Below are 15,465 nucleotides of genomic sequence, written 5' to 3' on the forward strand. Positions count from 1 at the left end.
GCAATGAATTTGCTATAAATTTATAAAGAATCTTCCTATAGAATCCTTTTGCTCTTGGCTTTAGCACCAAGGCTGCCCCATCTGAGTGCCACACGCACGAACTCACGTCGCCGGCAATCCATCAGCGTGGACTCAGGCACCTTGAACCTGAGAGAACCTCCCGAACCAGGAAGCCTTCCGCCCACTTTCAGTAACTCTCTCGCTCCAAACCCTTCCACGCCAATCATGTCGATAACAGTCAAGTTATTCCTATGGGGCAGCACATACAAATACAAAGGCATTACAACACAGTCACAAGATACAGTGCACTTGGACTTAAACATTCCTAGTTAGCAAGAACAGCTGTAAGGTTTTCAAAGAGAAAATCAATTTAAATAGTGTGGCATCTCCTGGAATTTAGAGGCTATTGACGGGCAACGGAAGCTGCCAATGGGCTCAGAAGAGCCCAGGCAAGCTGACTACAGCAAGAACCAGTGAATGCCCAGAATGTTCCTGATCACCCTCCTGCCTCAGCCCGAGAATGTGAAGCCATGTTTTTCTAATAATCAGCCACCTGGGTGGTGATGAAACCTGCAAGAGCAAAAAAAAACAAAAACAAAAACTGAAAAGATAAAGTTGGGGTCTCAGAGAAATATTAACAAATTTAGCCTAATTGATACAAACTACTTGCAGGGTGAATTAAGGAGTTTCATAGTAATTGTGACTATTAGAGATTCTGCCTTAGGGATAATTCTAGAAGTAAAATCCTACTGTTTCTTTTGAACCAAAGATTTATAATGTCACCCCACCAAATAACATAGATCTACTCAAATCCTTAGTAGTCAAGCAAAAATTCAGACTAGCTTCTGCCTTTTCATTAACTGAAGTCATGACTCCCAGGACAAAAAAAGTTAAATGGAGTAGATGTTTAAAAGGTGTAGACTGGAGTGAAAGCCAGTCATCATTAATGTAAATACTATAGAAGCTGAGAAAACATTCCTAATTAGGCAAAATACAACAAGAGCTTTACACCTTTATCTGAAGGATTAAGAATCTTTAACTATTTAAAAGCCTTTAAAAGTTAGGTTGGATGACTGATATTATTTACAGAAAAATACTATGTATCAATATAGAAATATCAAAAGTAAATTAACTACTACAAATAATTTAGACTTTCTTTTCGAGGTGGGATAGTTGAACCTGGGATGAGGTAAATGCTATCTCTGCACTTCCCGGGACCTTAGTTCTTCAACGGAGAAGGAGTTTTAAATGAAAGACGCTGTCAACAGGGCAGCAGGAGTCTTAGTTAAAATGCTTAATAGAACAAACAAGTACATTTTCTTCTTCAGAGCGTTCACTTGCAGAAGAACAAACTCGTGTAATATATTAAAGGAAGTCCAGAATAAGAAAGTCTTCGCTAGCTCATCTGATACTAGAAAAACTCTACAAAGTAACTAAAAGGCCATTTATTGAAAATTAGTGTTAGACTTCTCACCAATGCAGAGAGCTTCAACACAGATCTGTATTTACTGTAAATTTTTGAAAGCAAACTCTCAATAAACACTAATTAAAGATGAAAAAAATTTAATAGTGAGAAACATTTAGCTGCTTAAATTTAGCAACATCTGTCATTTAAAAGGAGGGGAAAAAAGGCAATGGGCTCAACAGTCCTTAGTCCATTGTCCTTTGGGGCTACAGAGAGTTCCAGAAGCAAGACAGGTATGAGAGTGATATAAATCCCAACACTGCGAGTGAAAACATACACAGCAGTGTTTCAATTATTTTTCTGAGCTGGGAACATGTGTTCCTAGCACATACGTGTGTGTGTGTCTGCATTTGTACATGTGTCCTACCCTCAATGACACCAACAGATGAGATGCTGTGCAAAATATACTGCGGCTCTTAGAGAGAAGGGCACACAGCCCCTACTTTACAAGGTGGGAAACTGAGGCACAGAGTAAGTGTGAAGCCTCACATAGCCTCTCCTCTCCCTCCTGTGCAACACAGCCCCATCCCTGAAGGCCTGACCATGAGGTGAATGTCAGCTCTTAGCTAAAGAGATTACATATTCTTGAGGCACCTGGGTGGCTCAGTCAGTTAAGCGCCCGACTTCAGCTCAGGTCATGATCTCACAGTTCGTGAGTTCAAGCCTCACGTCGGGCTCTGTGGTGATGGGGCCTGCTTCAGATTTTATATTTCCCTCTCAGAAATAAACAAATACTTATAAATAAAAAATAAAGAGATTATGTATTCTTGAGAGAAAGAGACTTGGACAGACGAGTCAGAGAGAAAGAAATAGGCTCCATGACAGGGACACACCCACCGGATTAGTATGAGTGAGGTAACTTTTCCGTAGTCAGCTGGCGTGAAAACTACACCGACCCTTTTCATCTCCAGAGGCTGCAAATGTAAGTGGAGGATGCCAAACTCAGATTCCTCAGAAGGCATGCCCTGCAGATTTAATAAATGCAGTGAAATGATTCCTGTGAAGCAAGCTTCCGTCTTCATTACGTGCATTTTAGGGTATAAACATGATTGCTCTTCTTTTAACGTCCAGAATGGACTACCCTAATCGACGCGCTGAACTTGCTCACTCTGAGAGTTCACACTGATAAACAGTTCCCGAACCACAGCTGAGAAGAGCAGGCAGAGGCTGCAGGACAGCCTGCCAGGGATGCTGGAGAGGGGGATTTGCTTCCCGGCCCGGATGGAAGCTGCGGCTACAAGAGACATCTCTGCCAAGATGCTCTGACTGCAAAACGTCACTTAGCACACCAAACAGCTTCTGTTTGAATGCTGCGGGGATCTGACCCAACACCCAACTGCTGCTCGACAACCCTATCTTTAATACCGACCTTAGGTTCATACAGAGACCATCTGTATTATATTGCGTCTCTTCACTCAGGAGAAAGAGCTGTGTTTATTCACAAGCTCCTTTATTTTTCCCAGGGTCTCTAACTTTCTCTGATTAATCTTGTGTTCTAAATCTAGTATTCAAGGCTAAAATCTTGTTTTCTAAATCTAGTATTCAAGGCTGAGTTCTCCATCATTTTTCCTCTTTCCACTGTTTTTTTCTAGCTCCTTCTCACTAAAAAAAAATTATTAATTTCTTAGCGCTATAATCATATAATCTGCATGGTAATATTTCTCTTTTCTGCAGTCTTGATTTTTATATTTGTTTTATCCTGCAATTGTTGCTAGTATCTCCCCACGCTATCAGAAGAAATAGCGACAGTGTTTGATTCATTTTCATTAGAACTATAAGCTTCATGAAGGGAGAAACCTTGCTTTACATATATCTAATATGAATACTGAATAAAACTGATTTTTAGTATTAAAAGTGTAATAATAACATGGCGCGCCTCGGTGGCTCAGTCGGTTAAGCACCCGACTCTTGATCTTGGCTCAGGTCATGATCTCACAGTTCATAGGATCGAGCCCCACAAAGGGCTCCATGCTGACAGCACAGAGTCTGCTTGGGACTCACTCTCTCTCTCTCTCTCTCTCTCTCTCTCTCTCTCAAAATAAATAAGCAAACATTAAAAAATCTGTAATAACAACTGCATCATTTATTAAATCGTTCTTATATGCCAGGCACTGGAATATAAGAAGTCTATAAAATGCTGAGCATTCCATAAATGTTACTGAATCTTCAAACATTACTACGAGTGAGTGAGAGAAGGCTGTAGAGAGGATAAGTAATCTTCCTGAGGGCACAAAGCTAGCCCATGTTAACAGCCTGGACTCAGAACCCTGACCATCTAATTCCCCCTGATCTTAACCGAAGGAACTACATTTCTAACAGCAAACCATCATAAATACGGGTGCCATTCTTTACATAACAAAGAGTTCTAAGAAGAATTTTGAATTAAACTTTAAGTGTCTCAAAGGCATCGATACTATTATTGTCAGTGTAACAAATTCATAACAGTAATGGTGTCTCTTATCACAAAAGGTGTAATATTCTTGGGGGAAACCTTTGGTCACACATGAAAAACTTCTTCCAAACAGGCTGCAGCATTTGTTCAAATCTGAATAGAACATTTAGACGTAAAAGAAAATTGGCATTATTTTTGGAATTCCAAATTATATACGATTCAACACCAGCGGGGCCAAAGATCTTTTGGTATCCTAGACTAACTTATCTCTAACAGCCCTGGGAGCCTGCTCAGTGGAAAGGAGAACCAGAGGCAATGAGCAGGGCAGGCGTGCTAACAAAAACAAGACCATCCTGCTGCCTAAACCACTTACAAACAGAAAGGGACATTTGCTGTAATATGTTTCCTATTGTAAGTCTCTGTTAAAAATCCATCTAAAAACTTGCTTTGATGAGTTTTAACTCTTAGTTGGAGGTTATCTGATCTCCCTCGTTCTGCTATTCAAGTTAATCTAGAGCCAACAGTCCATCTTTGGAGGGATAAGTGTGGAGAGAGAAGAAAATACCAAGGCATTTCAGTGTGTGCGTGTGTGTGTGTGCGTGTGTGTTAGAAATATAGTTGTATGCCCATGTGTGGTGACGTGTGTGGCTGTATTTTTTTAACAAATGCTCCGCGTCTGACTTGATCTCACACATAGGATACTTGTAAGGAGAACTCTCAGCTCTGTACAAAGAGCCACAGAACTACTGAGTGGAAACTAAGAAACAAGGCTGCCAAGTCCCAGAACAACATCCTTTCCACATGACATGTTTACTCCTCCTCCTGAGTATTTGTGGAAGACCTCATGAGAGCCCAGAGGCTTAAGAATTTCAGAAAGACCTTTTTTTTTTTTTAACAGATGAGGTGAACATCACAGAAACTGGGTGACTTGCTAAAAACATGAAGCCTGTTTAGTAGGAGAAGATGTTCTTAGGTGTATATTTACCTTATGTCACCTTAAAAAACAATTGATGGGAAATCTAAAAGAGAATTGTAAATTCTGGGGTCTCAGGTTTTATGGTTTTCTACATAGCCCTGATCCAATTGTTATTTCTTCACTCACATGAATCTAAACTATCAAATTAAAATGATTTACAGGCTAACATGAACCATGGGCTCTTGCTGCATTCGTTAATTGGGAAAATCTGCTATGTATACTTCATGCCTAGAATATAAGGAGCCACATATATTATGTAAAAACACTTGAAACATGACTTGGTGCAGCCATATGCTATGTGTATGGTTTGTCAGCATTCTTTTTCTATTTAAAGAGGACATCCTACCTGGTAAGGGCAAGCTTTGGTGAGCTGGAATTCACCAGTTGTGAAATTAATCATCTGCATATCGGTGCCAAACCTATAAAGGAAAAAAAAATGTTTGAAATAACATTCAGGTTGCCACTAAAGAAAACAGTGCATGTGTGCACATATACAGATTATGTGAGCACATGTGTTTACATATACAGTTCATCCCATCCTGTCACCACTGCATCCCAGCCCCCTGCATTGTCCTGGGCATACTGGAAGTGCTCAATAAATACCATTGAATGAATGACTTTGGCAGCACAGAATGTAAAGAAGCATATGGTGACAACAGCTCTAAATACAAAGCAATTTTTTTTCCCTCTCCAAACAATACATAAGGAACCTGACAGGAAGTGACTCTCGAGAAAGGACAATTTTATCTCCTGGTAGACACATAGCAATGCCCAGAGACATTGCTGCTTACCACAGCTGGGGAGGTCCTACTGGCACCGAGTGGGTAGAAGCCAGGGACACTGCTAACCACCCTCTGAAACACACAACAGCCCCTCCTCCCCCAAACAGAAAATCACCTGGTCCAAAATGTCAATAGTGCTGAAGCTGAGAAACCCAGGGATAAGAGTAGATCCTACTAAGCCAAAGAGGGAAACATTCTAACTGAAACTGTGACTGCTTTGTGAAAATAAAATATAACAGACATCTATCTGTTAAAATAAAATCTATCATCTTTTCTTTTTTAACACGAGATTAAAATGTACTAAAACACTGAACTCCTTTCTTCCGTTGCCCAGAGATCACTGTGATTTAGATTCTCAATATGAGGAATACACGTGGGAAAAAATCACAGCTGTAAAGATTCCCTGACCAGAGAAAGTAATATCCTGCTGGGAGCTAGCCTTGTCACAGGAACACCAAAGATACCACGCAACAAGAGAAGCGGCAATTTCCATCAGGTTGTATGTCCCAAGGAGCTGGGTGTGCAGGTACTGGGGCCAATACTGTGTACACCCACATACAGGTTCTGGGTGAAAGATGTGAAGGACTCTGAATAATTCTGAGTCTTAACAGCATTTCCCAAACACCGTCAGAAAGTCTTCACCAACTGGGTGCTTTACCATTTGTGCAGCAGGCGTACCACAGCCTCGGGTGTAGGATACAAGGAGAGAGGCAGGAGCTGCAAGGAGACCGGCCAAGAGGAAGGGTTCTTCACCACAAAGTACTTCACCTAGATATGGGGAAAGGAAAATCAAAACCCCGAGGAAGACATGGCGTTGCTCCTGAGATAATCCCGCCAAGAATTCATAACCTGAATCGAATCATGGGAACCACCATGCAAATCAAATCGAGGGACAGTCTAGAAAATAAATGGCCTGCTTACTTCAACAACATCTCTGCTATGAGAGGCAAGAGAAGGCTGAGAAAGATTACAGGTGATGATAAAGATCATACAATGCAAGATCCTGAGCTGGGAAAAAAAAAAAAAAAACTACCATAAAGTATGTGAGGGGGATAACTGGAAAATTCTGAATATAGACTGCACACTCGATAACATTATTATGATTAATATCACATCCAATTTTAATAATTACACTTTGGCATGTGAGAAGATGCTCTTGTTCTTAGGAAATCCACAATGAAGTAGAAATAAGGGGGGACATAGCATCTGACACTCTCAAACAGCTCGTAAATGTGTGTGGTGTGGAGCACGTGGGTGGCTCAGTTGGTTAAGCGTCCGACTTCGGCTCAGGTCATGATCTCACAGTCCATAAGCTCGAGACTCGCATCGGGCTCTGTGCTGACAGCTCAGAGCCTGGAGCCTGCTTCGGATTCTGTGCCTCCCTGTCTCTCTGCCCCTCCCCGTTCATGCTCTTTTTCTCTCAAAAATAAATAAACATTAAAAAACATTTTTAAAAAAAGGGTGTGGTGTGTGTGTGTGCAAAGACAGAGAAAAGAAATGATAAAGCAAATGTGGCAAACACAAAAACACCTTTGTGAAAGGTGACTAGGAGTTCTTGGTACTATTTTTAAACCGTTTAAGTTGAAATTATTTCAAAGTTAAAAAAAATTTAATGTTTATTTTTGAGAGAGAGAGAGAGAGAGAGAGCGAGTGTGTGTGTGTGTGTGTGTGTGTGTGTGTGTGTGTGCAGGGGAGGGGCAGAGAGGGAGTGAGAAAGAATCCCAAGCAGGCTCCAGACTGTCGGCACAAAGCCCAACGTGGGGCTCAAACCCACGAACTGTGAGATCATGACCTGAGCCGAAGTCACACACTCAAGCGACAGAGCCACCCAGGCGCCCCACAAAACAAAAATGTTTTAAAAACAGTCTTCGGATGCCACCCCGAAGAAACCCAGTGAGCACCTCATGAAGTGTAAATCATCACCCAGACCACATGTGATGCAGCTCTTTGGCAATGAGATGACACACACACATGGAAGTCTGCTGGTGTGGCTTCTGTGCCTCTGCTTTGTTCCCTGCCTCCCCAGCTCATGGAGGGAAGCACACACGAGAGAAGTCAGCACACTAAGGACAGAGGGTAATGGACAGAGTCCAGGCTCTTGATGGCATCACACTGCTGCTTCATCAGCTTTGGACTTCTCTTTTGAGCTTCTCACTATAAAACAAGCTAACTCCTATGTAAGCCTGTGTTAATCAGGATTCTCTCTGTGATGGGGCTCCTGGTTGGCTCAGTCAGTAAAGCACTGTGACTCTTGATCTTGGAGTTGTAAGTTGTTTTTTTTTTTTTTTTTTTTTTAAACATTTCTTTATTTTGGGGAGAGAAAGAGAGACAGAGCATGAGCAGGGGAAGGACAGAGAGAGGGGGACACAGAATCCGAAGCAGGCTCCAGCCTCTGAGCTGAAGGGGGACACAGAATCCGAAGCAGGCTCCAGCCTCTGAGCTGAAGGCACAGAGCCCGATGCAGGGCTCGAACTCATGAACGAGGAGATCATGACCTGAGCCAAAATCGGCTGCTTAACCAACTGAGCCACCCACGCGCCCCTCAGGGTTGTAAGTTTGAGCCCCAAGTTGGGCGTAGAGATTACTTTTAAAAAAACTGGGGTGCCTGGGTGGCTCACTGGTTGAGTGTCCAACTCTTGCTTTCAGCTCAAGTCATGATCTCGGGGTCGTGAGACTCAGCCCTGTGTTGGGCTCTGTGCTGAATGTGGACCTGCTTAAGAGTGTCTCTCTCTCTCTCTCTGTCTGTGTGTCTCATTTTCTGTCTCTCCTACTGCCCCTCTCCCCGACTCTCACTCTCTCTCTAAAAAATAAAATAAATTTGAAAATAAAAATTTTAAAAATGGTAAAATCTTATAAAAAAGATTTTCTCTGATATTCGTAGTTGAATACTTTCTTGACGGATTTTGAATTGAAAACAAACTTCAGAAAATGTGTTTGTTTCATGCACTTTCAGTCTGTTTCAAGTTTACTCCTTTGTTTCTTGACACCTCCTTGCTAAGTGCACTGAACGGCATATGTATGTCACTTAAAATGAATTTAAATTAACTTTGGTTCTGACACAGTATTCTCAAGGTGGAAAGACTCTGATAACTTAACACCCCAAGAGCCAGGGGGTCACTGACAAGGAGATACACAATCCTCACCACGCTACTCCTCAGGGCAGTTGCGCTGAAGTTTAACACAAGGCCGGGCTCTGTGATTAAACGAGGAAGATACGAAACAAAGGATTCTGACTCCTTGGATTTCTTCAAGCGACCAAATCGAGTCATGCCTAAAGCAGTCCTCCTGTGTAATTCATAAAGAAAGAAATTATTTTGAAAAATAATTTTCACATAAAAAAAGGAAATCACTAATTATCACTCCTGCTAAAAGGAACAAGGGCTCTCGGAAAAAAGAAAAGGCTTATTCTGGGTATTCTGGGTCTGGGGAAGAGAAAGTACACATGATCCCGGAGCATCCTGTTTTACTAGAAAGCAAGGAAGTTGCTCAAAGAATGAGGTGAACATCTAAGGGACCCACGATCTAGCCTGACGGGGCCCCATCAGCCAAATCTGGGACAATTTAGCATTAAAAAATAATACTGATGGTATATCATGGTAGTGAACAAAGAATCCACAGTGATGCTCAAAAAGAATGTAGAATGAACAAAATAATCAGAAACATCACTATTTTGCAGCCATCAATCTAGCAACTGATCCAGGCAAGGATTATCAATGGATGGGGTGAAATGTTCTTTGGGAACAGGAAATTTATATGATCTCAAATTATCATAGCACATGTTACTTATTAATTTTTAATAATTACTTAGTAAAGGAAAAATTCATCTACAGTGGAAAGAGAGCTGTCAGACGCACAATGGGGACAGTCAAACGATTCAACTTAGCAACACCGACAATGGGACAAACTGCCATTTATGTTCCTTCTGAGGTGATGCAATGATAAGGACACAATACCAACCAAGTAATTAGCACTCTTCCCAAAAATGTTTGACATGAATGTAAACCTGAGGAAACAATCCAAAAACTCCACAGTGCCAAAGGTTCTGTAAGACAACTGGGTAGGCCCCTCGAAAATGTCAGCATTATGATAGATGAAGAAAGGTGGGGATACAAGTCTAAAGAAAATTAAGAAAACATGACAACCAATTGCAATACATGATCCTTGAATGGAATCTGGATTTAAAAAAAGGAAAAAGAAAAAGATAGCCATAATGGATACCAGTGAGTCAAACAGAGAAATTTCAATACAGACTGTATACTGTATAACTGTATCAGCGTTAAATTTGTTGGGTGTGGAATCATAGCATAGTCCTATGTAGGAGGATATTCTCCATGGGAAATAAATTCTTTCCTAATAAAGTACTGAGGGTTGAGGTATGGTATCTTCAGCTTACCTTCCAATGACTCAGCACAAAGATAATTCATGTGTACAAAGGTATAGAGGTCGAGAGAGAAATAAAGCGTAAGTGGCAAAATGTGAACAACTGGTTGAAAACAGGTGAGGAACGTTTGAGTATTCACTGCACTCCACTTTCAACTTTTCTAAGGTTGGACATCCTACAACTTCGCTTGAAGTGTCTCCCCAGTGCCGCATAAAAGAGACAAGGAAAGGTGAAGACATACTTGCAGCCGTCACCGTTTTTAAACTTCTTCCATCTTTCATACAATTTATTGGCAAGTTCCAAATCCACATCCCAGGTAGACCGATCCAGGGAAAGACTCCCTTCCCAATTAGGATTTTCTAAAAGTTAGATCAGATTTAATATTTAGATTTATAGAAAATGCAACTCAATTAGTAAAGAATGCCACAGGCTGCCAAACTTCTCAAACTGAGAGGACTGTCAAATGCATAAACACACCCCCTCCCTCCCTCTGACTTTCCTAGGATCTCTCTAACTCAATGGCAAATGGTACATCAAATCAAACAAACATGTAGAAAACAAAACTAAATCGAATCATGTAAAGGTAAGAACATAAAAGACACATGGCTCATGAATACAGCCTGAAACAAGTAAAAATTATACTCGGAACATTTTTAACAGCTTTCCGTCTAACAGGCTAAACTGCTTCCCTGTAAGCACTGGTCATCATCTAAGCCTTTCGGTGATCAGTGCTGATGGACGAACGGTCCTCCCAAAGAAGGGCACAGACCAGGCCTGGGGAAGGTGCATGTGCATATTTACAAAACGGCCTCCTATTCACTGAGCCCTCTCTACTTATCTGTTCGGTCCTGTCTGTGCTAAAGAGTGTACCAGGATGAAAACATGGGTGTCTCCTCAAAGAAGTCTCCATACTGCAACAGTCTCCTTACATTAAATATTTTAATGAATCAAAAATGTAGGGCAAGGGCTAGAAAGAGCTTCTATATCAACACCATAGCATTCAATCTCACATAACAGCAAGCACCCCCTGGAAGATGTTTATGCTCCTATAATCCAAGTCTTCAAACACAATTCCAGGTTATTTTTACTAACTTGTAGTCAGCCCTTTTATAAAAGAACCAAAATCTTCCAACTTTTCCTGGACACAAAGTTGCTGTGACCATCAAATAATGTGTTTGAAAAAAAATCCCTTACAAAAGTTCAAGCTACTTAAGGGGACATTATTTATACAAGTAACCTCAGGTGTTTTTGGAGGATTTTTAAGATTTTCAAGTCATTCTGTGAATGATCATGCTCTTTAAAAATAAAATATGATACAATTATGTTTACAGGACTAATTATTGCAGCTACAAACTCTATTTTTCCTCACTATTTCCCACCCAACCCCACTCTAGAGTTCTACAGAAAGCCTAAGGGCAAAATACTTACCTGTCTTTGATTTTCCCATGAAATAATGCATGCCACAATGTGCTATCACTTCAAAACCCAGACTCCCTTCCTAGATTGAAAAGTAATATATGAATAACTTAAAACACAACACTAAGCATAAAAATCCTAATGCACTCAAATGCAAAGCAGACATTGGCCTCCACCTCAGTGAATTTCTCTTTAACCAGAAGCCAAACAATGAGAAAGCGAATTCTTGGCTTCCTTTCCCCCTGAATGAGAGACCTGAACGGTCTCTCACAGGAAGGCTCACAGCAGTGGATTCTGCACAATCATCGATGCCCACAGTGATGATCCATGGGCTCCAAAGACACAAAGCTGCCTCCTGAATTAGAGGTTAATCTCAGGACGTTCCTGATAGGTTTAAAAAAGAACCAAAACACTGTAATCCTCTGAAAAACAGCATACCAATCTGTAGAAACTCCTAAGCCACTCAGGACATTTAAATTGACGTTCCACTTCCTACAGGTTGGGAAAGCACAGACTCGCTACTTCCACATATACATGAAACCTGCCTACTCCTCCCACAGGGCGCTCTTCTTAATACGCATCTCTTGATCAGAAAAAGGAAATTTCTAAGAAATCTCCCCTCCTCAAAATAAGGATGAATGGAATTAACCTTACACTTTGTGTAGTTTGATTTTAGAAGTCCTACCTTTAAGCCTATAGCTAAGCATGAGGCATTTCTATCTAATGAAACACCAAGGCTAATAAGTGAGAAAAATCATAAAGATGGTTGCATGAATGTCTCATAGTGAAAAATCAGAACCCAGCGTTATACAGAATAGCTTGGATCAAAAAGAAGCAATAACAGTAACCAAATGGAAATAAATAAACATTAAGAAAAAAAATGAGACATGTTTAAGATAAGATCTAAATTGAATACGGTTTACCCAGATTTTAGAAAGCATTTTAATTGTGAATCCTTTCAGGCTTTAGATTTGGCCCCCGGGAGAAATGCAAGAACTACAAGCAACCAAGCCTCACTTACCAGAGGTCTAACTACAGCATTTAACCGTCTAGTTTATTTGAATTCATTGCAAGGATGAACTAAAAGCTCAACTGTGCTTTCTAGAGCAAGCACATATTCCTCGCTCTACAAATTTTAGAAATAAATGAAAATGAGATGAATCTACTTGTAATACCTTATTTTGTTCAAGAACCTCAAGTTACTTTATGAAAAATGGAAACTCTTTCCAAATAAAGAGTTCCATATCTAAACAAATGACCATCTAAGCTTGGCCTGGTAATATCTGTTGTATTTCTTGAGATAGTCTTAAAGAACACGAGCTTAACTCTGCCAATAAAACCCAAGCACCATAAGTTAATAACAGTAATTATTATGAAAATTATAACACATAGTGTTGTAAACAATACCTTGGTTGGTGCTGAGTAAATCTGTAGAGGTATTGCAAAAACGGCACCTGTGTTTGTAGTCAAAAATACATTGGTGAATAGATTTATGGCAATGTCTTTAACAGCAAGTTTCAAAGTAAATATATTCCAACAGCCTGGAGGTAGAAATAAAGGGCCAGTGAAATTCAGAATCTAAAAAGAAAAAAAGCAAGAGAAATTACTTTTTCTAATACCAATTATGATTAAAACCATTATAAAGTATGATACTAAAGTTCTTTTGTACTTTCAAAAATAGAATTTACTCAACTATTTCCAGCTCAAAGATTGAAATATTTTCATATAAATGATAGGTTTATGTTTCACATGCTGTTTTAATTTCACAAAAGTAATCTTGAACTTTTCACGGGCAATATTTTGAAAAAGTCTATTTTGTCATTAAGCAGGCTTATTTTTTTTTCAATATATGAAATTTATTGTCAAATTGGTTTCCATACAACACCCAGTGCTCATCCCAAAAGATGCCCTCTTCAATGCCCATCACCTACCCTCCCCTCCCTCCCACCCCCATCAACCCTCAGTTTGTTCTCAGTTTTTAAGTCTCTTATTAAGCAGGCTTATTTTTAATAAATACAATCTTTTGAGTATAAATTGTACATTGTAATTTTTTTAATAATGGTGACTGCAAATATCCTTTAAGAATATACCTTGGTCCCTCTGTGTTCCTTGAACGATAGTTTAAAAAAACAAATAGATCTTAGAAATAATTCTGAGAACGTTAAAAGAAAAATACTTGCTTTAAAACTCAGAAGAAAAAATTAAACTTTATAAATATTAATTTCATTGCATCTGACCTTAAACAAAACTTAAAATAGGCTAAAACTTGGATAAAAATACCGTATGTACCTTTAAAATGTGCTTGGTCTCCTTGGAAACAAACACATCATTTAATACAACACTATGGTCAAAATGGTTGAGGTACCACATTGACCAAACTCCTGAAGTGTTCTCGTGAGTCTCTATGTGAAACTGGGTCGCAGTGGAGTCCATTCTAAAATACCTGCGAACACAGGACGTGCATGCTATCAGCCCTGAGTGGGAGACAACCCACCAGCACTCAGCGCGCCTCGGAGTGTGCCCAAAGAGGAGCAGCATGAAACGTCAGAGCACAAACGTTAGCGCCAGGAACAGGCCGCGGGACTGCCTTCTTCACCCTTCGTGCCCTCAGGCGCAGCCTCTGAAGGCCAGAGGGTAAGTGACCAGGCCAGGACCAAGGCAGCTCACACAGGCCGCCAGGACAAAACCAGGACCCCAACGCGCATCCTCTTCCTCCTTCCCACACCTGACTACCTGGTCCCCAGCCCAGTCCACAAACGGAATCACTGGAATCCTTCTTCTCCCCTCTCCCGTTCTGCCATCAGCCTTTCCACTGCTTGTTAGCTGTGTTAATGTACGCAAGGCAAGTCCGGAGAGAGAGAATCATACACGTCTCATCAGTTACATTTTTAAATTATTTCCAGATGAAAAACACTTAAACAAACATGATTTAAAGGAAAATGGATTCACCCTACCCTTGAATCACAGGAGAGGAGAGACACGCTTTTAGTGTTGGAGTGTTTTTTATTTTCTTCACGTCTTCTTTAATTCCACTGGCACAGGATGTAGCTGTTTTGAGATACAAAGAAATAAACGTGAAGCATCTTTTCTTTCATTGCGCCTGAATAAAAACAGGATATACGTTTTATTTATAACTTTCTAATTACTTCAGTTTCTCCATTAAAATAGTGCATCAGATATCAACGGTAAAATACTTTCTCAAACACTCCTATCTTTTTCCTCTGCTGGCTGGTTGCCAATTTTCTAGAACTTGATGTCTACCACACACACACACACCCCCCTCCCTTTTTAAACCAACCTCTCATTTCTTCCTTTGGGAGAAAAAGAAAAAGAGAGTCAACGCTTTATAGCTTCTCTTTACAAAGATCTGCATTCACCATAAATAAGAGGAAAGTCTTTAGGTCTGCCAGAGATGACAAAAGTGAAAAATGATACTCAGCCGGGTGGGGTGAAGAGGAGCATGTGGAGGCATGAGCAAGAAAGGAAAAAGAAAGACAACCGAAATAGCAAGGAGGAGCTTCACAGGGTGAGTGGAAATGCATTCCAAAACACTGGAGATTATCAAAACAACACTTTTAAGCTTTCCCTGAACTACTCCTAATATTAAGGCATTGGCATTAAATTCTTAACTCTGATACAAATATTCAAGTCTTTTTTTTTAAGCTGCATATATGGCCCCAACCCCCCCCCCCCCAAAATTCAAACACTAACAAAAAATGTGAAAAAAAAGTCCACCCGAGTCCCCAGTTATCTTGGAGGAAACAACTTCTAGCAGGTTCCTGAGCATCTGTCCAGTGTTCTATGACATGCAAGTACACAGACACCCTTTAAAGGACACCAAGTGTATGCGCTGTTTGCATTACATGCCCACATATGCCTCCTAATAGCTGCAGGGTATACCCTCCTGTAAATGCACTACAACTGAACGAGCCCCCTGTCGACAGACGGATGTTGTCACTAACAATGCACATTTCTATAAGCAGTTCTGAATATGTATATGAGTGTACCTAGATAGTTCCCAGACGTAGTGTCAAAGAGCATAAATGTGCATTT

At 40.4% G+C, this 15,465-nt stretch overlaps 1 protein-coding gene across 2 annotated transcripts in view; it reads right to left on the reverse strand.

The window, feature by feature from the left end:
- The window catches only part of TMEM131L (transmembrane 131 like), a 170,188-nt gene that overhangs the window by 42,260 nt on the left and 112,463 nt on the right, over positions 1-15,465 (reverse strand). For both annotated transcript variants that reach the window (XM_019441230.2, XM_019441228.2), the window contains exons 12-21: positions 14,367-14,460; positions 13,702-13,855; positions 12,820-12,990; positions 11,425-11,494; positions 10,238-10,355; positions 8,759-8,900; positions 6,274-6,383; positions 5,180-5,252; positions 2,303-2,430; positions 107-249 (exon numbers count right to left, since the gene is read on the reverse strand). In XM_019441230.2, the coding sequence (XP_019296775.1) occupies positions 107-249; positions 2,303-2,430; positions 5,180-5,252; positions 6,274-6,383; positions 8,759-8,900; positions 10,238-10,355; positions 11,425-11,494; positions 12,820-12,990; positions 13,702-13,855; positions 14,367-14,460 (1,203 nt within the window). The remainder of the gene's footprint in view (positions 1-106; positions 250-2,302; positions 2,431-5,179; positions 5,253-6,273; positions 6,384-8,758; positions 8,901-10,237; positions 10,356-11,424; positions 11,495-12,819; positions 12,991-13,701; positions 13,856-14,366; positions 14,461-15,465) is intronic.

Source organism: Panthera pardus, unplaced genomic scaffold, assembly GCF_024362965.1.
Source record: "Panthera pardus isolate Hobbes unplaced genomic scaffold, ASM2436296v1 HiC_scaffold_13, whole genome shotgun sequence".
Classification (NCBI taxonomy): domain Eukaryota; kingdom Metazoa; phylum Chordata; class Mammalia; order Carnivora; family Felidae; genus Panthera; species Panthera pardus.